The 24,236-nt window shown below is 47.4% G+C and overlaps 2 protein-coding genes across 3 annotated transcripts in view; one reads left to right on the forward strand and one right to left on the reverse strand.

Annotated features, from left to right (window-relative positions):
- The window catches only part of LOC105601977 (zinc finger protein 519-like), a 58,739-nt gene extending 43,811 nt beyond the window's left edge, over positions 1–14,928 (reverse strand). The window contains exon 1 of the mRNA XM_042231057.2: positions 14,495–14,928. The gene's annotated coding sequence lies outside the window, so the exon portion shown is untranslated. The remainder of the gene's footprint in view (positions 1–14,494) is intronic.
- SIGLECL1 (SIGLEC family like 1) lies at positions 4,104–10,803 on the forward strand. 2 transcript variants are annotated; one of them, XM_027977956.2, is made up of 6 exons: positions 4,104–4,278; positions 4,809–4,946; positions 6,871–7,146; positions 7,261–7,366; positions 8,848–9,004; positions 10,357–10,803. In XM_027977956.2, exons 2-6 carry the CDS (start codon positions 4,922–4,924, stop codon positions 10,396–10,398), a joined length of 606 nt encoding a protein of 201 aa, XP_027833757.2. In that variant the 5' UTR covers positions 4,104–4,278; positions 4,809–4,921; the 3' UTR covers positions 10,399–10,803. The 2 variants fall into 2 exon arrangements, with proteins under 2 accessions (XP_027833757.2, XP_042087032.1); XM_042231098.1 differs by lacking the exon at positions 8,848–9,004.
- Positions 14,929–24,236: the final 9,308 nt, after the last annotated feature.

Consider the following 24,236-nt stretch of genomic DNA (forward strand, 5'->3'; position numbering starts at 1 on the left):
TCACTGTCAGGAATGAGGCATCTTGCAGACTGTTCCCTAGCTTTGCTGCTGGCATAGAAATGAAATCCACTAGAGCAAACAGGACCCACTGAAGCACATAATTTGGGAAAAGGAAGGATATGAGGACAGGAGATGATGACTCTGATTCCTGGGTGACCCCAGGGTTACTCAAGGCTTCCTGAAATACAACTGTTCTGTAATTAGTTACAGGAGGTTAAAAGTTACCTTTTTTTTTTTTTTAATGATGGATACAACATCCAAGAAGTTGACTCACTAGATGCATAAGAAAATGCAACATAACAAGAACAAGCTAAATGCATGATCCTGGGTTATTTTTATCTGTAATAGCTAAGATGAAAGAAAAGGAAAAGGCCGGGCTGGATCCTGACACAGAGTCCAGTTTGGGTTCTGTCCAGCCCAAGATAAAGCTGTTAGCCTCGGGCTGCTGCTACTAAAGGGAAGCGTTATGTTGAAACCACAGGGAGCACAAAATATTAAAGTGATTCACCAGAGAATGAAGAAAGATGAATGGGAGAGTCAAAGTCCGACAGGATGGAAATCTTTAAACAGTCCTTAAGAAATGGGATAAATAGGAACTTCCCTGGTGGTCCAGTGGTTAAGAATCCTCCTGGCAGTTCAGAGGACACGGGTTCCATCCTTGGTCCAAGAAGAGTCCACGTGTCAGAGGGGCAACTCAGCCTGTACGCTGTAACTACTGAAGCCCGTGCGCCTAGAGCCTGTGTTCCACAACCGAGAAGCCACTGCAATGAGAAACCCACGTGCTGCAAACAGAGCAAGCCCACATGCAGCAACGAAGACCCAGCCCAGCCAAAAATTAATAGATTCATTTTAAAAAGAATTGGGATAAAGGGGACATTGATGGGGTCAAAACAAAGGTCTCAGTGCAGCACTCTGGGAGACTGGGTGGACCAGGGGGAACCCTGGATCGTCCCCCAGCACTGAAGGACCTCAATCAAGTCTGCTCTATCTACCCTAGTTTGGGGGAATTTAAAAAGCCACAAGACAGATAAGACAATGAGAAATCTGACTGCAAATCACCTGAGGTGATGGTCCCATAAGCTAATCAAAATAAAGATTCATTAAAGGGCCTAGGTTCCTTGGCCCCACTTCCAGCAGGGCACTCAAAGCCATATGCACATTAGCAATAAAATGAAGACATGTTTCTGAGACTCCTTAACACGGGAGCCTCATGCTCTATGATTCTAAAACTTGTTGTTTAGTCACTCAATCATATCTGACTCTTTGTGACCCCCACAAACTGCAGCATGCCAGGCTCCCCTGTCTTTCATTATCTCTCAGAGTTTGCTCAAATTCATGAGCAAATAGATAGTCAGTGATGCTAACTATCTCATCCTCTGTCGTCCCCTTTCTCCTTTTGCCTTCAGTCTTTCCCAGCATCAGGGTCTTTTCCAATAAGTCAGCTCTTTGCATCACGTGGCCAAAGCATTGGAGCTTCAGCTTCAGTGTCAGTCCTTCCAGTGAATATTCAGGGTTGATTTCTTTTAGCCTTGACTAGTTTGAACTCTTTGCTGTCCACGGGACTCTCAAGAGTCCTCTCCAGCACCACAGTTTGAAAGCATCAGGTCTTTGGTGCTCTGCCTTCTTTATGGTCCAACTCTCCCATCTGTACATGACTACTGGAAAAACCATAGCTTTGACCATACAGACTTTTGTCAGTGAAGTGATGTCTCTGCCTTTTTGATACGCTGTCTAGGTTTGTCATAACTTTGCTTCCAAGCAGCAAGCATCTTTTAATTTCATGACTGCAGTCACCATCTGCAATGATTTTGGAACCCAAGAAAATAAAATCTGTCACTGCTTCCACTTTTTCTCTTCCTATTTGCCATGCAGTGATGGGACCGGATGCTGGTCAGTCCTAATAGGAGTTATAGTTGAATGGGGAAGCTATGGAAATTCAAGAATTGATGGGATTACTGTGGGAGTTTAGAGGAAGATTGGAATGTTTAAACAAATTTCATGGAAAGTCATTGGATCTCCTCCTTTACCTCAATGTATTAATAAATAGATACCCTGTATGACTGGGGAACATTTCCCCTTTCTAGTATTATTAAACAGGAGACATGTAAATCCTCCCTTCAACCAAAATTGATTGGATATAATAAATGGGAACCAATAAAACTGCCCAAACCCACACAGGTTGTTAATTTGAAAAGTACAGGGTGTCTGGCAGAAAAAAGAAGCTAGAAGCCCAGTGTCTGATTGGCCTATTTGGATTTTGGAGGACATGCACATAGTCTACATGAGGGATTGTTGCTAGCCCCTGTCTACAAAATTACTGGAAAGAAGTCTCAGAATCCTTATGCAGACAGGAGTTTATGGCAAAAGGCATTGAGCTCCACGAAGTGGCGGCTGCTGGAATATTTTACCAGAAATCAATTGAGACCAACCCAATATCTGAGGACATAAAATAACCCTGGAACCTGAAATACCCATGATGTCTTTGGTAATGCTTGATTAAAATGCTAATAAGGGAGGTCATGCCCAGACGTATTTCTTCATTCTGCCTCTTTCCCAGGAATTATTGCAGAATTATTGCAGAAATGGCCCAGAGAGGAAAAGCAGTTGTCTGTGGTTTCCCAATGAATCAGTGTCGTGGCCGACATAATCGGCACTCAAACCCTGGGCTCCTGCTCTGAAGTCGGTGCTTTTCAAAAAAAACAAGTATGTGTGGGAGCTATAGTTTCAAGGGAGGTTAGATTGATGTGAACATTGTATCAGTGACTATCAAACAAGTTCGTTTCTAAGCTCTGCAGAGGGCACAGGGGTTTATTTGATACAGGATTGTCAGGGTTGATGTAGGTTGTCAAGAGGGAGCTGGGTGGGGGAGGGATGGATTGGGAATACAGAATGGATAAACAACAAGGTTCTGTATTCAATATCTTATGATAAACCATAATGAAAAGGAATATATATATAGGGATTCCATCATAGCTCAGATGGTAAAGAAATCAGCCTGCAATGCAGGAGACCTGGGTTCAATTCCTGGGCTGGGGCAATCCCCTGGAGAAGGAAATGGCAACCCACTCCAGTATTCTTGCCTGTCACAAGAGTCGGACACAACTTAGCAACTAAACCACCACCATATATATATGATATATATATATATCATGTCCGTTGCTAAGTCGTGTCCGACTCTTGCGACCCCATGGACTGCAGCCTGCCAGGGTCCTCTGTCCATGGGATTCTCCAGGCAAGAATACTGGAGTGGGTTGCCATTTTCTTCTCCAGATATAAAACTGAATCTCTTTGCTATATAGCAGAAATGAACATTAAATCAGCTATACATCAATTAAAAAAGAAAGATGTGCAGAGCTAGGCTGTGCAGGGTTGGCATAGCAGCTCTACAAGCCGTCAGGGGACTAGGCTTCTTGAATTGTTCTGCTAAAGCATCCTTAAGTGAACATCAGCCATGAGTGGCTTTCTTCCTCATGGTTACCTCATGGTTGCCAAATTGCTGCTCCACCTCCAGTATCACCTCCATATTCTAGGAAGAAGAAGAAGGAAGTGACAGGAAAGAGGAAAGGACAGTATCAAGAAAGCAAAAATTTTCCCAAGAATCCCCAGCTGACTTCCCCTAAAACAATGTCACACGGTCCCCTCTTAATTGCAAAGGAAGCCAAAGTAGTGCTTTAGCAGGCAATATTGCATCCCTTAACAGGTTGAATTTGTGAGTGATGAAAAGAAGGGTAAGTTACTATCTGGCATCTACACAAAAACAAGTCACTCTGTCATGACGGAAAAATCACTTCTCCAAAAAAGAACAAATAACATCACTTGATAGGGGCTTCCCTGGTGGTCCAGTGGTTAAGACTCCGCCTCCCAGTGTAGGCAACACAGGTTCCATCCCTGGTCTGGGAACTAAGATCCCACCTGCTGCGGAGCAACTACATGCCCTATAGCCAGGGTGCTGCAACTAAGACACAATGCAGCCAATTTTTTTTTTTTTAATCACTTGGCAATTCTGGGAGGGGAGAGATTACCCACTTCTGACTGGGTGGGGCAATCAGGAAAGGCTACATCAAGGAAGCAGCGTTGAACTCAGTTATGAAATTGAATGTGGACAGAGGAGAGCTACAGAAGGAAAAGCTGGGAAACAGAAGAGTCCCTGATGACGGCAGAGCTATGTTAAGGGTGAAATTTGGAAAGGGGAACACTGGGAAAAGGTTGAGAAAGACACGGGGACATAAGACAAGGGCGAAGCAAACTTGTGGGGACCCTCATCTACAACGCAAGAAGGTTTGGAACTTTTCCCATCAGCAGTAGAAACCCCCATCTGTTTTTATTCCCCTCAAATGTTAAGTCGGTCCCATCCTCTCCATTTCTCACAGCCTGTGCCCCAGCTCCAGCCTGCCATTCGTCCCCAGCCACCATCTCTCTCCCCTGACCACCTGGCCTGCGGTCACTCCCCCTCCAAGCCATTTTTCACCAGGGCCCCAGGGGGACATTCCAAACCCCCAGACCTGACCCTGTCTCCCTGTGGCACACAGTTATGTGGTACCCGTAAACTTTAGAGGAAGCCTGCAGACCTGGAACTAAAGACCCTCCTAAGGGAACTGGGGAGGGGGGTGACAGACTGGGGGCGGGGGAAGGAGACGTGCCTTTGGAGCATCACAGAGGATCATGGTGGTGCCGTCCTGTCTGCAGGCCTTCAGACATCACATCCCACAAAATTCCTGCTTCTCAGAGGGGACGCGCCTTCAGGATGACTGAAGAGGCTGAAGCCCCTGGCTGGCTAAGAGTTCTTTCTGCTCTCCCCACCCCTGCAGCCTCTTCCAGGTATTCATCACATCACCCCATCTGAACCAGACAGCTCCGGTTTCGGGACCAGCTGTGGTCTAAGCCCCTGTCTCTCCTGTGTGGAAAACAACTGCTGCTGCTCATGGCACCGCCAGGGCTCCAGCTGGGTGAGTGGGAAGAGACGCAGCGCTGGAAGGGTCTGAGGAAGCCAAGGCTCCAGAGCCAGGGCTAGGTCAGGTTGTGGTGACGTAATACAAAAGGACTTAAGGGTTTAGGGTGGGCTTCCCTGATGGCTCAGCTTCCCTGGTGGCTCAGAGGTTAAAACGTCTGCCTGCGATGCAGGAGACCTGGGTTCAATCCCTGGGTCAGGAAGATCCTCTGGAGAAGGAAATGGCAACCCACTCCAGTATTCTTGCCTGGAGAATCCCATGGACAGAGGAGCCTGGTGGGCTACAGTCTGTGGGGTCACAAAGAGTTGCACAAGACTGAGCGACTTCACTTTCCCTGATGGCTCAGTGGCAAAGAATCTGCTTGGAATGCAGGAGCCTGGTGGGCTACAGTCCATAGGGTCTCAAAAAGTTGGACACAACTAAGCAGGCACACAAGGGTTTAAGGCACCAAGGAACCAATGTGGGTTAAGCATCTGCAGGCCAGATTCTGACAGGAGTGGGGGAATTGGGGAGGTTGCAGGGGGCAGGGGCCAGGGAATAGAGCTGAGGGTAAAGGTGGGAGCTCATCAGGGGGCTCTGAAGATATTTGAGCACAGGAGCCATCTGAATATTGCTAGCACACTCCAAGTTCCAAAGTTAGTAAGTTTTTTTCAGCCTCTTTCGATCGCTCTCCATGGCCTGCTTCTCCAGATGGTGAAAATGAATAATGTGGAGGTCAGCAAGGGAAGTGGAGGAAAGGCCTGCGAATTCCTCATCCCCTCAAGTGACCCAAATGGAAAGCCCAAGATCAAGGGCAACTGTTCAGGGGGAAATGACCCATTTCCTCCAGTAACCCCAAACAACTCCAATGACTAAGTACATGGAAATGCTAAGGACCAATTCCTCCTATTGGAGACCTTGAAGAGAGTGACTGTTAACTCACAATCTCTGACCTGTTCTACAGAGAGTGAGGTGGTTTCATGGTGTTCTTACTCAGAAATCAGCATAGCAGTCTTTGCTTAAGATGAATGCTCAGTCCACGTCCACCTGGACAGGGAAGAGGAAAATCTAAAAATGTTCATTGAATGGGTGGTACTTGGTCCTGAATTGAGGCAGGACACAGTAAACCTCAGGCATTCATTGTATGCCTCTTCCAGCAATGATAATGTGAGTCGGGCTCAGGAAGTCTCTCTGTTTTCCAGACTAGGGAAGAGTAGAGAGGGAAGTGACTTGCCAGGAGCATCCAGACAGTGATGGAGGGAAAAATCTGACCACAGGTGGAGCTGGAAGGGCCAGAGCTCGGAAAGAGAGTTACTGAGGTTGGGCACTTTAGCCTGGTGGGGGTGGATAGATGAGGGATCGCAGGCAATGCAGGTCTTCAAGAGACTCCTCTGCCATCGGTCTGGAAAGTTGAGTGTGCTGGTTCAGGCCAGACGAGGAGAAAGGGTGAAGGGCAACTGGTCTGTGAGGCCTGACTCCTCTGGACTTCAAAAATATATATATTTTTTTCATATATAATTTTGTTCACTTATTTATCTTTGACTTTCCTGGGTCTTCATTACTGTGTGGGCTTTTCTCTAGTTGCAATGAGCGGGCTTCTCACTGCAGCGGCTCCTCTTGCTGCAGAGCACAGCACCTAGGGTGCCCAGCCTTCAGTAGTTCTGGCTCACGGGCTCAGTTGGTATGGTTCCCGGGCTCTAGAGCACAGGCCCAGAAGTTGTGGCTTAGTTCTTCCGTGGCATGTGGGATCTTCCAGGACCAGCAATTGAACCCATGTCTCCTGCACTGGCAGGCAGATTCTTTACCACTGAGCCACTGGGGAAGACCCAGAAAGTCTCTCTCAAGTTCCTGGTTTATCACGAATAAAGAAAAGGCTGGGTCCTGAAGGAGGCAGACAGGGAATCAGGATGCTTGCTGACTCCTGACCCTCACTCCCCCTCAGCCCCCACCAGGCTGCTCGATTCCTCTTGCTCCTTGAAGAAGACTCTGCAGTGCAGCTGCTCCTTCCGTGGGACCCCCACGCCTTCCGTGCGGTGGCGGGTGGGGGTCGCTCCCGTGGTCATGAACCGCACAGGCTTTCGGGTGACTTCTACCACGCTTGGCCCCTGGGCCAACAGCACCATCCATCTGACCAAGCCGCCTGAAACGGGCACGAGCCTGCTCTGTGAGGGCAGGAACCCAGAGGGAACCCACGCCCTGACCATCCTGCTGAAGTCAGGTGATGGTGGAGGGGCACTGTGTGGGTGGGGAAGAGGGGGTGGGCCCTGGGGCCAGGGGAGGCAGCTGGGAGGTCCCCAGGGAGAACCCCTTCGCACTAGCTCTCTACCTCCAGGAAGGAGTTCTTTGGTTGCCCAGACTTTCATGAAAGGGCTGATTCGGGGCGTGTTCTACGGAGCCATCGGTGTCACATTGTTCTTCCTCTGCCTCGTCCCACTCATGTGAGTACCGAGGTTAAGATTCACCGTAAGCTTAGCACAGCTTTAGGCAGCCTGTCTGTTGATGGGTGGGTTTGCGTTCCTGTCTTCTTTGTTGTTTGGCATGAGGTCAGGGTGGGATGAGTTGGGAGAGTAGCGCTGACATACGTACCCTACCTTGTGTAAAATATTTAGCTAATGGGAAGATGCTGGATAGCACGGGGAGCTCAGCCCCATGCTCTGTGATGACCTGGAAGGGTGGGATGGGGGCACGAGGGAGGGGGGCTCAAGAGGGAGGGGATATAGGCATACATCCAGCTGATTCACTCTGTTGTATAGCAGAAACCATCACAACATCGTAAAGCAATAGTCCTCCAATTAAAACCGTTCACCATTCAGCCTCTCCCAGAGCCTGCTACCCCCAGGCCTGTGGCGCTGGATGGATGCCCCCACCCTTGAGGAACTCAGGGTCTGGCAGCAAACAGGGTCCCCACGAGCCAGGGCCATCGGGACTATATGGAGCCAGAAAACAGGCCCAAGGGACCGAGGCTTTCAAAGAATTTTATAAAAGAGAAAGCGGAGGAGGAAGTGAAACCAGTGGAGTCCCCAGGGAGCTGTCTCAAGCGGCAGCAGGGCTGAGCAGTTGCGCATGTGGTGGAAAGACAGGTACAGAGACCCTGGGAACACACCTGAGAAACTTCCGGTGTCTTTGTGCAACCTCAGGTGCATTGAGAGTGCACCTAAGTAACAGCTAAAAACGAAGTCGATAAAGGTTCTTGGGGTTGGTTCATAAAGACTCCTGAGACTTGGCTAAATGTGCTGGCTGGAAGTCTGGAGTGAGAAGGGCAGAGATGCCAGAGGCAGGGCAGAGAGCTGGGCAGGGGAGCCTCTGGCCAGTCCAGACGTCTTGGAGTTAATCCTTAGTTGAGGACCATGGAGGAGTCAGCTGGGAGGGGAGGTGTGAACTTGGGGTGGGCACAGTCCACAGAGGGAAAGGCAAGAGGCTGATGTCACGATCTAAGCCAGGCCTGAGCTGGGCAAGTGATGAGGGGCAGAGAGAGTTGGGAGTAACTGTCCATTAGGGTGAGGAAGAAGAGGAGTGAGGTGGCAGGGCAAGCTGGGTTGCTGGGTGTTTTGGGGGGGCCATGCTACATGGCATGTAGGATCTAGTTCCCCAATCAGGGATTGAACTGGTGACCCCTGCAGTGGGAACACTGAATGCTAGCCACTTGACCACCAGGGAAATCCCTGGGGAGCTATGTTTTAAGTATAGCCAGCTGGACTTGAAGACCAACAAAAATCAGAGCTTGCAAAGCCCTTTCATAGCTGACCTCATCTGAGACCCACAGCCTGACAAGCATGCGTCTCTGTTGTCCACGACAGGAAAGCAAGCCCCAGAGAGGCTGCATGGCTCACCCCAGGCTCTAAACCAGCACTTCCCAGCAAGATCAGAGCCCATATTGTGGGTAGAGAGCCCGAACTGATCAGGAGCATCTTTTCCTTAGAGTGAAACATATCAGAATGAAGCAGGCAAAGAAAATTGCAGCAATGAAGGCAGAAAAGAGCCCTAAAATCAGAGCCCACCAAGGACTCGAGACGTCTCTAAGGCCCAAGGAACCAGGAAAATCCAGAGTCACCCCGTCTCCTGAGCAGCGGATATTGGTAGATACCCCATGTGTCTGGAATCCAGCCTATCAGAATAACGATCACAAGACCCATGAGGAGAGGCACATACAGTGTGTAAAGGCAATATTAATACCATCCTCAATGGCACCCCACTCCAGTACTCTTGCCTGGAAAATCTCATGGATGGAGGAGCCTAGTAGGCTGCAGTCCATGGGGTTGCTAAGAGTCAGACACAACTGAGTGACTTCACTTTCACTTTTCACTTTCATGCATTGGAGAAGGAAACGGCAACCCACTCCAGTGTTCTTGCCTGGAGAATCCCAGGGACTGGGGAGCCTAGTGGGCTGCTGTCTATGGGGTCACAACAGAGTCAGACACGACTGTAGTGACTTAGCAGCAGCAGCAGCAGCCTTACAGGACTTCTAGAATGCCAGAGCATGCTTACGCATCACCTTAGAGATGGTGACGCTAAGACCCAAGGAGGGGAAGACAGATGAAAATTAAGAGGAGTAACTTGAAAGGTCATTAGAATCAACAACTCATGCTCCCTACACACACACACACATACACACACTCACACACTGAGTCCCCATTGAGAAGAGGATTGGGAGAACCCTTAACAGCAGTTGAGCATTGGAGTGGAAATCAAAGGGTTTGGTCTCTGATTGCTTGGCAGGCTGCAGTCAGCACAGCCTGTAGGTGCCACAGACCCAGGTTAGCCTGAAAGACTTGAAGACCAGGCCACGCCCAGGTTACCCCTTTATTTGTCCTGCACCCCCTATCCTCAGCAGGGCTTAGAGGGGTCAGCACCAGAGTAGCCGGGTCTCACCATTCTTTAGTCATTACGATTCTCTAGGGCCAGAAGCACCCTGCTGCTCTCCTTACACCCTGCTGCTCTCCTTACACCCTGTACTGGGAGCTGGTGTCCCTTTGTGGGTCAACCAGACATCTGTTAAAATTCCACCAGTATTTCCTGCAGTATCTCCTGTTCTCCATGCTGGGGTCTCAGAAGAGGACTGGGTCCAGGCCCCGCCCTCAAAGCGGCCAGGCTGGAGGGGAAGGCAGCATCACAGTAGCAGGGCTGGGCTGGGGTGATGGTCGCCCAGAGGGGTGAGAGACTGAACCTCCCTGGAGAAGTCAGGCAAAACTTCCCAGGGAAGTCTGGGAACAGCTGGGTGGCTCATGGTGCTGAGAATGCACAGGGAGGAAGGATCAGTAGGAGAAGACAGGGTGGCAGGCTCCAACCATGGGGATTTTGATGAAAGGTGAAGCCAATCCCTTGCTCCACACTGCCTTTGATTCAGTGCTCAAAGAAAGGGACAGAATTCTGTCCTTTTCAGATTTGGGTACCTGTTCCAACATCCTTCTTTCTTTGCTCTGCCCTGCAGGACCCATCGCCCCAAACTTCCAGGAAGAGCAGGATAAACTGAAGCTGACAAAGCCTGTGAAAACAACATTCATACCTGAAGTCCCCATCACCCTTGGAGTCACCAAAGCCCATAGAATCCTTAGAGACCCCAGGAACCCTGGAGTCTACAACAAACTTGGAGCCCCCAGAGTATCCTTGGCCCACGAAGCCCTCTCCAGTCCCACCTGCCCCCTCACTGGTTATCCACTGAATAATAGGGTTACCTTGGACCTGGTCTTTGAATCCCTGAAAGCAAACTATATGATATGTTGTTTGGATTAGCCAGAAGACAGGTGCTCCATCTTGGGAGCTCCTTCAAAAGAAGGAGAAATAAATGTGAGATTGTGAAATATGTCCACCAAGAAATAGTTTTTGAGCCCCTATTATGCACCTAGTACCTGAAATATATACAAAGAGCCAACACTCACACGGATTGGATCCTTGCTTGAATGCTTAGTGGTTTTGTCTTTGGATAAGATCTTTGGCAAACCCCACCCCTTCTCTTTGAACTTGAGTATCGTTACTTGGGGTATGCCTGGGTATAAAGTGAGTGAAAAGTGGTATTGAGAGATGTAGGAGGAGAAATGACATAAAAGCCCTGAATGCCATCACAAGACATTGGGACCTTATCTGTGGGAACTTGTCCCAACTCCCTTAAATGTAAGTTCCATGAAAACAGGGATCTTGTCTGTCTTGCTTTCTATTTGTATCACCGGCACCAGAATGGTTCCTAAAATAGACTTTAAAACATGTTTGTTGAATAACTGAGTGAATGAATAAACAGTTAGAAGGTTTGAAACAAAGAAATAGAGTGACTAGTTATACAGTGAGAGACGATCCCAGGAGTAGTTATTGAGGTGTACTTTTTAAAGCTTAATTAATTAATTTTTGGCTGTACTGGGTCTTCATTGCTGCTTCAAAGCTTGTTCTAGTTGCAGTTAGTGGGGCTTCTCTTGTTGCGGAGTACAGGCTCTAGAGCACAGTTCAGTATTTGTGGTGTGCGGGCTTAGTTGCCCCGAGGCATGTGGAACACAATCTTTCCGGACCAGGGCTCGAACCTGTGTCCCCTGCACTGACAGAGTCTTAACCACCAGACCACCAGCGAAGCCCTGAGGTGTATTTAGAAGAGGTAAGACTGGAGGCAAAGAGCCCAGTTAAATGGAGGTTATTGCAGTATTTCTTGACCACAAAGGAATACCAGGAATGAGAACTGGATTCTGGCATGAGAATGGACCCCAGCTGTGTGTTTCCTTCAGAATGAATGACAACTTCCTTTTTTGGAGCCAGATGTTGGTAATTTTTTAGAAGATAAGAAAAGTGTCATCTCTCTGCTGGGGCATTTTTTATAAGTCTGTGGGTTCTCCCATCTGTCATCACCAGTGAGATGGTCATCTTGTGCTCAAGGCAGATTTGACAGAAGCCACCCATGTATGCATGCAGTTCACACATCCCACAGAAATACGGGCACCTACCATGCGCCATACAATGAGGCAAAGAAGCCAGACACTGGACCTCACGGTCTGCACAAAATTCTAGCTCAAAATGTTGACAATTGCCTGATGTCAAGCTGTTTTGGTGAAAAACTTACTTGAGCATTTAATTTACAAAAGAGGGACTGGACACACTGGCACATATAAGAAGCTGTGTTTCAGGTTGAGGTCCCCTAATTGGCATTCCAGAGGTTGTAAGAAAGAACAGCTTTACACTTCTCCAGAAACTCCTGTGACCGGGATGGGCTGAGATGTTCTCTGGGCCATCTTGGTGTTTACCAGAGTATGTTGCACTGTATCTATCAGAAAGTCAGCTTGTCCCCGCTGTCAGTTACCTGGAGTTCCTGGGGCATCATCAGAGTCTTCTCTCTCTCTACCACATGAGAGGCTCCTGTCTGTCTTTTATTGTTTTCCTCTATTCTGGTTAGTCTCTGGGAATCCTCTGCTGCAGCCAGGTGAGTGGCTTTCAGTCTTGTATCCTCTTGCTTCTTCCTCATTGTTCCCTGTTGTTGAACACTTACGAAGGGTTCATTCCAAATGCACCATTTAACTTTTGTGATTTGCTTCTTATATCTGGGGTGCTTGGCCTAATTAAAGTCATGTGTACCATTCTCATATTTTCAGGGGCCTCAGGGCCTGTATCAGTGTGGTTTCTCTTTCTAGAAACTCTGATGAATCATCATTGGGTTTTGGTATATCTCCTAAATTGTATCTAAGCCATTTTGGCTGGGTACTCCTTTTCAAAGACCTGCTAAGATACACTTTCTATAATGCTCTAGGTGCGTCCTTTCTCCATTATTAGGATCCCAGTCAGGCAATCCACTCCAGTACTCTTGCCTGGAAAATCCCATGGACAGAGGAGCCTGGTAGGCTACAGTCCGTGGGGTCGCAAAGAGTCCCGACAGGACTGAGCGACTTCACTTTCACTTTCAGTCAGGCTCAGCAGTGGGAACGTCCACCAGATTTGCTCCTGGAGTTCCATCTGGATCCACCAGATGGAGCTGGTGCACTTCCTCTCTAGCCTTGTCAATGACTACCCTCCTTTCATCCCCCTCCAACGTATATTCTGCCCAAGAGGGATGGTGAGTGACAGAGACAGAAGTGAAAAGTTCAGTCATGCAGAGGGGGTCCTCTCGATAAGCAGGGTTACGGTTTTTCCAATTAAACAAATCTGAAGTTGAGGATAGAAACTCAGCTGGTTGACCATTTGCACTGAGACCTCCTACAGGATATCACAGCAAGAGCAATTGCCCTGCTCTAGAAGTGGCTCCATGGAGGAGCCTGGTGGGCTGCAGTCCATGGGGTCGCGAAGAGTTGGACCCGACTGAGAGACTTCCCTTTCACTTTCATGCACTGGAGGAGGAAATGGCAACCCACTCCAGTGTTCTTGCCTGGAGAATCCCAGGGACTGGGGAGCCTGGTAGGCTACCGTCTATGGGGTCACACAGAGTCGGACACGACTGAAGTGACTTAGCAGCAGCAGCAGCAGCAGAAGTGGCTCCAGGTCTAAATGGGCTTCCTCAATGGCTCAGCAGGTTAAGAATCTGCCTGCAATGCAGGAGATATGGGTTTGATCCCTGAGTCAGGAAGATCCCCTGGAGAAGGGAATGACTACCCACTCCAGTATTCTTGCCTGGGAAATCCCATGGACAGAGGAGTCTGGTGGGCTAGTGGTCCCTCGGGTCACAAAGAATCAGACATGACTGAATGAATTAGCATGTACACACAGAAGTGGCTCCCTATCCAAATGGGGTACGCTGTCCTGTCTTAGATGATGACACAGTACCAAGCCCCTGTGCTCCACGGGTTAACATAGAAACTTCTATCTGATCCCTGTAAGTAGGAGAAACAGGAAGTACTGACAGGAGCGAATATGTTGGCGACATGGGGTTGGTTGGAACAACAGTCAATGCAGTCTATTCAGGCAGTGGAGGAGCCAAGTTGGCCAGAGGGGAGTTTAAGTTTTGAAATAATGTGTCCTCAGTCTCACTTTCTTCCTCTTTCTCTTGTAAAACAGATTTCCCCCTGGTTTTCCTTTCAAACCTCTGTACCATAAGGCAGCAGCTGTCTGACTTCTTTTCCTCCTGATACAACAGTGTAAGCGCTTCTGCATATGGAATCTCATCATTTTCACTTGCTCTTTCACAAAACAATTCTAAATGCAATATCGTATAATAATGAAGTGAGCCATTCAAGGGTCATCACTCTCTTGATCCTAATGTATAATGGGGCCACACACTATTACAATAGAATATCATCTCCTTCTTAGTCACAGACTCACAGCTATATTTTGTCCATTAAAAAAAAAAATATATATATATATATATATATATGCCCCCAAAGCGCTTTCCTTAGGGACAGATGATATTTTCCCCACATTTATAAGTTAAGAAAACAACAGAACACAAAAACCACAAGCAAATGCTCCAATACCAAAAGGGCAAGCGGATTCCATCATGAATGAATGCAAACAAAAGCAAACCAACCGGTTCATGAGTCAGAGGTCAACAGTTCCCATCTCCAGCAAAGCACCCCAATCAAATGCAAAACCAGTTGGCTTTTCCCTTAAGGAAAAGTCAGAATTGAGAAGGGAGAATATCCCCGGCTGTACACACCGAAGCCACTTACCCTACTGTATGGAGCCCGACGACTCCCACTTGTCCACTCCTTGCTTCAACCGCCAAGCTGGTGCTGCTTCAGGGAATTTTGAAAGGAAAATTCTCAGGGCAAGTGTTCCTGGCAGCTGCTAGGGCCTTACCTTACCTGAAAATTCCCCAACCAGGGCCGCTGGTCACAGCAGCAAGACTCCTGGATGGCTTGGTCAGAGTTGTTACCAAGCTCAAACTTGTTTTGCTCACCACACGGCAGGCCAACAAATCTGGAGTTGTTGGGGCAAGTACTAAGGACTTTAATCAGGAAGATATCAGACCAAGAAGTGGCAGATAGTGCGGCAGATAAAAACATCTTCCATCAGTCTGAATTCCAGGTTCCTTCTATACAGGGAAAGGGGAGGGGAGGGTGCCACTGCAATTCCAACCAAAGACTGACAGGGACCCCTAACTGGTGGCTCACTAACGGTCGCTAACGGTCACTGGCTTGCGGGAGGGGCCCACTGCAGCTCCAACCAATGGCTGGGCAGGACTTCTAACGGTTGCTCACTTGGGGGGCGTGGCCTGTTGCAGTGAGGACCAATGGCTGAGCAGGACTGCTACTGTCATAGTTTACGGCTTGCATACCGGCTGCGCCCCTATTACAGGAATAGGTCAGTGACTGGTTTGGGCATGAAAGCTGGGTCTTGCTTTGTTCACGATAGAGGCCTTGATTACAGGACAGGAAACAAGAGGGTACCAAGATGACTTCCGATTGACCCTAAGGGGAGCATACTCGGCATTTTGATCCTTGATCGGTGGCTTCCAATCTGCCCATCACCTCCTTGTCCACATGTACTGGCTTGAAGGAGGAGTGTCCTTAAAGCTGATTAGATCTGGAGTCTCAAGGTCTAGCAGGGGTCTAGAACCCCTGCTTGAGAAAGAGGATTCTCCCAAGGGCCGCTGGAGCCCAAGGGGCCCAGTAGGGATGGTTCTTCAATTGTTTCCGGCTGGCGCAGACAGTGGAGACTCACCCGGTTCCCCTTCGCGGCTCCTCAGAGTCCCAGCCGCTCCCACAAGCATCATCAGGCCCCACTGGCTCTGGATGGACTCCTACATGCTCCCTGGCCCTCCTGCCGAGCAGAGCTTGGTGAGGAGGAGGAAGTGGGGTGGGAATCCCTGGGGGACCTCCACAGTGATGGGGTGTTGGTGAGGCTTGGGGACTTTCAGGCCGCCTGATGAACTGGTTATAGAACAGCTAAGTTTTCCTCTACCTTAGTCGTTTTCCCGAGAGTCAGTCTTTGTGTACAAGGTTATCCCATTTGTCAGTTCATCTGGCTCCTTGTGGGGTGTTAAATCAACAAGTCGTCCCTCTGGAAAGTAGGTCCTCCAGTCAGCGTTTCTGTAAGTCAGTCCTTCACTTGATGCACTCAGCAAAGGTCAAGGAGGATACTCAGTTTTCAAGGAAATAGCCAGATGGTGTTGTGCTGAAGAAGCTCTAGGCTGGAACTCTCCCAACCCCTGACAAGGTAGTAAATTAGGAAAAGGAAATGATTGTCTAGAGGGAGGAGAAAGGTTGCCCGTGGAAACAACCCATGGAGGCGCTAAAGTCCAAGGAAGGGAATGAGACTTGGACAAGATCAGAATTTTCAAGTCTGAAGGACCATTATGTGCTGGTCAATAAAACCCATGTTCACACAGTTTTGGAGGCTAGAAGTCCAAGATCAGGGTATTGGCAGGGTTGCTTCCTTCTGAGGGAGAATCTGTTCCCTGCTTCTCTTTTAGTTTATGGTGACTGGCAATCCTTCTAGTTCATTGGCCCTCATCTTCTCATGGCCTTATCCACATGTCCTGGATAAGTGTGTCTGCATTGAAATTTCCCTCTTCTTATAGGGATACTAGTTGTGTTGGACAGTAGTGGTGTAATCACCCTTAACCTGATTACACAGGTAATCTGCAAAGACCTTATTTCAAATTAGGTCACATTCACAGATATGTAGGGATAAGTCTTTAGCATATCTTCTTGGGGACACAATTCAATCCATGGCACAAAAGAAATTAGAAAATATTTAGAATTGAATGTATTTTAAAAACATACTAAAAGCTGTAAGATGCCACTAAAGCTGTGCTTAGACTAGCCCTTGTAGACTAGAGAATAACTCCTCAAATCCATGGTAAGGACTGTTACTTTAAGAAAAGAAGGAGAAGGAAGGTGGGGAGGGAGAGGAGAAAGAGGGCAAATTAAACCAGAAACAAGCAGAAGGAAGGAAATAAGAGAAAGCAGAAATCAATTAAAAAGAGAGAAGCAATACAGAAAAATCAGTTAAAACCAAAATCTTGTTCTTTAAAAAAACAAAAACTCAGTAAACTCGATAGATCTTACATAAGCTAATTGAGAAACGAGAGAAGGCACAAATTGCAAATACCAGAAATGAAAGAGTGGCTATCATCACAGATCCTAAAGACATTTCAAGGCTAATAAGGAATATATTTTTCAGAAGGGAACCTTTCTAAGCACTGGGAAGGACACAAAGATATATCTGATGTTGGGCCTTACCGCAAGGAGCTCATTCTTGCATAGATTTCCTGGTAGGGTGTTTCATCAGTTTGCCACTGAGAGCAGTAACCAAATGAAAAACATGTAGTAAACTATGCAGGGTGGTATAGTGGCTCCACAAGGCTGTCAGAGAACCAGGATCCCTGTGCTGTCATCAAGAATATCCTCAGTCTGTGGTTTGGATCTGTAAGGGTTCCTCATGGTTACCAGGGGGCTGCTCTACCTCCAGCATCTCATCTGTATTCCAGGGGAAAAGAAGAAGAAAAGCAATGAGAAGAAAGTAGTGGCGCTAATATAAAAACAACAACAACAACAAAAAAAAAAACAGAACTTCCCAAAAGTCTCCCGCAGATAGCCTCAGATGTTTGGTATTTCAAGCAGGCAACTCTCTCACAATATTTGCTTAACAATAAATATAACAACAGAGTCCATGGTTTTTATTTTGCATTGTCCACTTGGGAGAAGAAAAGAGTACAATCCTACAGATAGGTACACAATCTAAGAAAACAGAGGTGTCAATTACAACCTACTGTTACCAGAGCAAGAAATTATTAAGTGAGACAACTGGCCCGAATTCCATTTTATTTGGGTATCATTTTCAGAAGTCATGTAATAATTTCTAACATCTTTGGAGTCTCATAAGACCACTTTATTTAAATTGTTCTTCCAAGGGCGGATTTGTAACAGCCTAGAACAAGTCAGTAACAGTCATGAATATTCATAGGAAACTGTATATTGCAGAGGAGAAAAATTATGTTCTTATAAACATCCTCAGTTTTGCACAATATCAGATCAGACTCCTTGAACCCTCTTATAACACAAACAATATCTTTTGATCTATAGCTGCAGGGGACCAGGACATCTTAAATTCTAACCTATGTTTCCTTTATCATGAATACTTGTGTTTTCTTAAAACCAGGCTCTCAAATTTCATTAGTTAGTATTATATGCAAAAAGCAGAACTTCAGAGCTCAACTGGGATGGCAAAAAAAAAAGGGGGGGGGGGTAAATGTTGAATAGGCTTCTATTTGGTGATGATAATTCAATAGTGTTTTTCTTGTGCTTGGCCCATTGGCCAGAACTATATCACATGACCAGCCCTAGAAGGAGGAAGGGAAATAGGTGTTTTTATTTTTGAACTGTTAACTTCACCATCAAAACAAATCTGAAAGAGTAAGAACATATAGGACTTCCCTAGTAATCCATTGGTTAAGAATCCGCCTGCCAAAGTAGGGGATGCAGATTCAATCCCTGGTCCAGGAAGATCCCACATGCCACAGGGCAACTAAGCCTGTGCACTGCAACTCCTGAGCCCGTGTACTCTAGAGCCTGTGCTTTGCAACAAGAAGAGCCACTGCAATGAGAAGCCTGCACACCATAACTAGAGAAAGCCCACACTCAGCAGTGACAATCCAACACAGCCAAAAATAAATAAAAATTAGAAGTAAAACAAAAACATACAGGAGGGTCAGTCAGTTCAGTTCAGTCACTCAGTCATGTCCGACTCTTTGTGACCCATGGACTGCAGCATGCCAGACCTCCCTGTCCATCATCATCTCCCAGAGTTTACTCAAACACATGTCAATTGAGTCAGTGATGCCATCCAACCATCTCATCTTCTGTTGTCCTCTACTCTTCCCACCTTCAATCTTTCCCAGCATCAGGGGCTTTTCCAATGAGTCAGTTCTTCACATCAGGTGCCCCAAGTATTGGAGTTTCAGCTTCAGCATCAGTCCTTCCAATGAATATTCAGGAGTGATTTCCTTTAGAATGGACTGGTTGGATCTTCTTGCAGTCCAAGGGACTCTCAAGAGTCTTCTCCAACACCACAATTCAAAATTCTTCAGTACTCAGGTTTCTTTATAGCCCAACTCTCACATCCATACATGACTACCGGAAAAACCATAGCTTTGACTAGATGGACCTTTGTTGGTAAAGTAATGTCTCTGCTTGTTAATATGCTGTCTAGCTTGGTCATAGTTTTTCTACCACAGAGCAAACGTCTTTTAATTTCATGGCTGCCATCACCATCTGCAGTGATTCTAGTGCCCCCAAAAATAAAGTCAGCCAGTGTTTCCACTGTTTCCTCATCTATTTGCCATGAATTGATGGGACTGGACGCCATGATCTTAGTTTTCTGAATGTTGAGTTTTAAGCCAACTGTTTCACTTTCCTCTTTCACTTTCATCAAGAGGCTCTTTAGTTCCTCTTCATTTTCTGCCAAAATGGTAGTGTCATCTGCATATCTGAGGTTATTAATATTTCTCCCAGCAATCTTGATTCCATCTTGTGCTTCATCCAGCCCAGCATTTTGCTTGATGTACTCTGCATATAAGTTAAATAAGCAGGGTGACAATATACAGCCTTGATGTACTCCTTTCCCTATTTGGAACCAGTCTGTTGGTCCATGTCCAGTTCTAACTGTTGCTTCTTGACCTGCATACAGATTTCTCAAGAGGCAGGTCAGGTGGTCTGGTATTCCCATCTCTTGCAGAATTTTCCACAGTTTGTTGTGATCCATGCAGTCAAAGACTTTGGCATAGTCAATAAAGCAAAAGTAGATGTTTTTCTGGAACTCTCTTGCTTTTTCTATGATCAAGCAGATGTTGGCAATTTGATCTCTGGTTCTTCTGCCTTCTCTAAATCCAGCTTGAACATCTGGAGGTTCATGGTTCACATACTGTTGAAGCCTGCCTTGGAGAATTTTGAGCATTACTTTGCTAGCGTGTGAGATGAGTGCAATTGTGCGGTAGTTTGAACATTCTTTGGCATTACCTTTGTGATTGGAATGAAAACTGATCTTTTCCAGTCCTGCGGCCACTGCTGAGTTTTCCAAATTTGCTGGCATATAGAGTGCAGCACTTTTATAGCATCATCTTTTAGGATTTGAAATAGCTCAGCTGGAATTCCATCACCTCCACTAGCTTTGTTCCTAGTAATGCATCCTAAGGTCCACTTGACTTCACAGTCCAGGATGTCTGGCTCTAGGTAAGTGATCACACCATCTTCATCTGGGTCATGAAGATCTTTTTTGTATAGTTCTTCTTCTGTGTCTTCTTGCCACCTCTTCTTAATATCATCTGCTTCTGTTAGGTCTATGTAATTTCTGTCCTTTATTGTGCTCATCTTTGCATGGAAAGTTCCTTTGGTATCTCTGATTTTCTTGAAGAGATCTCTAGTCTTTCCCAGGCGGGTAGATAGCAGGCGACTCTGGGGTTCTGCCTGAGACATTCCCCTAAAAGAGGTGAATATATGGAGGTGCTGAAGTATGAAAACGGAGATTTTTTGTGCTTGTGGGGATCCAGGAAGGCTCCCAGGAGGAAGTTACATGGGCAGAGAGGAGAGTTGCAGGAGGATACCATGAGAAGGCAATGGCACCCCACTCAGTACTCTTGCCTGGAAAATCCCATGGACGGGGGAGCCTGGTGGGCTGCAGTCCATGGGATCCTGAAGATTTGGACACGACTGAGCGACTTCACTTTCACTTTTCACTTTCATACATTGGAGAAGGAAATGGCAACCCACTCCAGTGTTCTTGCCTGGAGAATTCCAGAGACAGAGGAGCCTGGTGGGCTGCCATCTATGGGGTCGCACAGAGTAGGCCACGACTGAAGCGACTTAGCAGCAGCAGCAGCAGCAGCCATGAGAAGGGAGATGGCCCAAGGAAACACCCAGAGGTGGGACTGTATGGACTAGCTGTGCTGTACATATATGTAGCTCTTGGGCTGGCGAAGTGTGACGGGAAGGTGGGCAGCAGAGAAAGGGGAAGTGCAAGCTCAAGTCACGGACAGCCTGAATGCAAGGCAAGGAAATTTGGAATTTATCTTGCCGGTCATAAGAATGTCTTTTATGGCTGAAATATCTCTTAAATACACCCCATCCTCTCCATCCCCCATAGGCACAGGGCCAGCTCAGCTCACATCATCATTCTCTTGAGCTATTGCTTCGTCCTCAATGAAGACCAGAGAGACCTTTTTTTTTAATTGCCTGCTCCCAGGAGTTCCTTATTTACTTGTTTATTTTTGGCTGCCCTGAGTCTCTGTTGCTGTGAGCAAACTTTCTCTAGTTGCAGCGAGCGGGGTCTACTCTTCATTGTGGTGCGAGGGCTTCTCACTCCAGTGACTTCTCTTGTTATGGAGCACAGGCTTTGGGCACGGCGAGCCCTAGAATGCAGGTTCAGTAGTTGTGGAATACAGGTTTACTTGCTCCAAGGCATGTGAAATCTTCCCAGACTAGGAACTGAACCCATGAGGCGAATTCCCCACCAGGGAAGTCCCCAGAGAGACCTTTATAGTAATAACTCCCATACCTGCCCCCTACTCCATGGTTCAAAACCTTTCCATGATTTTCATGACTTCCCCATAGACTTGGGGAAAAGCCCAAGCTCTTCAGCCTGGCCTGTGAGACCCTTTAAAGGGCTAAGGGGCTGGGAGTCAAGACTAGAGGAAAGAAAAGAAAGTGGATGTGGTCTTGGGACTCCACAGAGAGTCATGGGGACCCGTCCCTGTCCCTGTCCTTGAAGCTGTCCAGCCTCCGGTCCCCTGAGGCCCCTAACACAATGGACAAACCTCAAGGATGATTGCAGATTCACGAGGCCCTAGTAAACAGTGCATTTATACTGCTGCCCCTCTCCTCATTCATTCCAGATCCTGCCCTCCGGGAGGTGCGGGTCTGAGGCCAACATTTGGCAGCATGTTAGGTCCTGAACCTCTCGTGTCTGTGCCATCCTGTTGGTGTTGATGGTACCACCACCGTTATGGCTGGGTAAGTGGAATGAGAGGCAGGGTGGGGGTGTTTGAGAAAGCCCAGGAAGGGCTGGGGTGGGTGTGGGCGGGGGATGGTGGAAGCTGGGCTGGACTGGGGTAAGGTGAAGAGGTGGGGACCTAAAGAATTAAGTGCATGAAAAATCGTACATAACAGAATCTTCCATGTGCATATGCTGGGGAGGCCACTGTGACTCACCACGTGTTCCATTTTCTCTACCCTCAGGAATTATAATCCCCATTTCACAGATGAGGAAACAGGCTTTGGGAGACTAAGCAACTGGCCCCAAGTCACTAGAAATTTAACTAGTGGAGCGTCCACGTTTTCTGACTTCCAGTTCCTTTTTTTTTTTTTTTTTTTTTTGGCCACGCAGCGTGTGGAATCTTATTTCCCTGACCAGGGACTGAACCAGCACCCCCTGCACAGACTCTTAACTGCTGGACCACCAGGGAAGTCCCGCCTACTTCCATTTTAATGGTGTGCCCCAGTAACTCTAGAACCCAAATGATAAATGTATCCACATCTGTTCTCTCAACATCATCAGCTGTTTGGTGGATGTCATTAAGTCTAATCTTACCGAAGAGGAAAGCATGGCGGCCAAGTGGGTCAAGATCCCCCGACCTGGAGACTGGACTTTGCAAGTAGAAAGCCTGGGTCCAGGCCTGAGGCTTCGATTCTATAACCTCAGGCAGGGCCCTTACTCTCCCTGGAGCCTCAGTTTCCTCACATGTCTAGGGGAGTAGTAAAACTAATATAAGTGAAGTTGTTCAGTCACGTCCAACTCTGCGACCCCACTGACTGTAGCCTACCAGGCTCCTCCATCCATGGGCTTTTCCAGGCATGAATACTGGAGTGGGTTGCCATTTCCTTCTCCAGGAGATCTTCCTGACCCAGGGACTGAACCCAGGTCTCCTGCATTGTAGGCAGACGCTTTACCATCTGAGCCACCAGGGAATCTAGAATGGCTTAAACTGATTCCTGTGTAGGTATTTGGAAATCTATAAAAACTCACATAGAGGGACTTGCCTGGCGGTCCAGTGTGGTTAGGACTTCAGGCTCCCACTGCAGGGGTCATGGGTTCCTTCCCTGGTCCAGGAACTAAGATCCTGCAAGCCACACAGTGCAGCAAACAAAACAGAGAAACTTACACAAGTTGGCATCACTACCATCATTTTAGATGTCATTCCTAGAAGTGGTCTCAAGAACCGTGGCATTTACCAGTCCATCCATTTTGTACATGACAGAGCAGTCACCTAGGAAACAGGGAAGAAAGGGGAAGAAATAATTGTTCAGAGAGTCAATGGCTATGTTATAGCCTGCAATTATGGCTACAGAGGAGTGCCACGTGCCTCTGTAGCTAATATCTTTAATTCTCACAACATTGCAGCACTTGGTATTATTTTACTCTCTTTTCTAATCAAAAAACCAAGATATAGAAATGATGCGATGTGACCAAGGATACGAGATACAGTTGCTACCAAAAACAAGAGAAATTTTAAACACAGCAGACTAGATTGGGATGGTACAGGATCCCCAAGACCACCCTCAGGCTCAATAACTCACAAGGTCTTGCAGAATTCAGCATAACTGTTATATTCATGGTTACAGCTTATTATAGCAAAAGGACAGAGGTTAAAATCAGCAGAGGTGGGGACTTCCCTGGCTAAGAGTGGTTGAGAGTCTGAGCTTCCTTTGCAGGGAGCTAGAGTTCGATCCCTGGTCAGGGAACAAGGATCCCACATGCTAAGAGGCCAAAAAAAAAAAAAAAAAAAACCTAATTAAAAAAATGTAAAAATTGGCAGAGGGCAGAACATCCAGGGCAGGATGTAGGACAGACCAGGAGCCAGCTTCCAGTTGTCTTCTCCTTGTTGTTCAAAGTGTGGCAACAAGCAGGGTATTTCCAAGCAGGGAAACACTGAAACTTGGTGTCCAGGGTTTTTACTGGGGCTCAGCACGTAAACGTGGCTGACCATCCCCTTGGCTGAGCTTCATCTCCAGCCCCGCCAGAGGTCAAATTGATTCTGCATAGCCCAAGGCTCCCTTGTAAATCATTCTGTTAGCATAACTGTCTGGTGTGGTCCCAGGCCCCATGTAAACCAAGACACTGGTCATCACCAGACAGAACATTACCAGAGCTCAGCGCTTTCCTCGCAGAAGCTGGGCAAGAGCCAACCCTTGCTAGGATGAGATTGATCCTTTAATGCACAGGTAGGGTACTAGAGGGGTTTCCCAGGTGGCTCTAGTGGTAAAAAAAAATCTGCCTGCCAATGCAGGAGACATGGGTTTGATCCCTAGATGGAGGAGATCCCCTGGAGGAGGGCATGGCAACCCACTCCAGTATTCTTGCCTGGGAAATCCCATGGACAGAGGAGACTGGTGGGCTACAGTCCATGGGGTCGCAAAGAGCTGGACACGACAAAGCAACTTAGCACTCACAAGATGCTAGTGGATGGTGAAGCTG

The sequence above is a fragment of the Ovis aries genome, chromosome 14 (assembly GCF_016772045.2).
Source record: "Ovis aries strain OAR_USU_Benz2616 breed Rambouillet chromosome 14, ARS-UI_Ramb_v3.0, whole genome shotgun sequence".
Classification (NCBI taxonomy): Eukaryota; Metazoa; Chordata; class Mammalia; order Artiodactyla; family Bovidae; genus Ovis; species Ovis aries.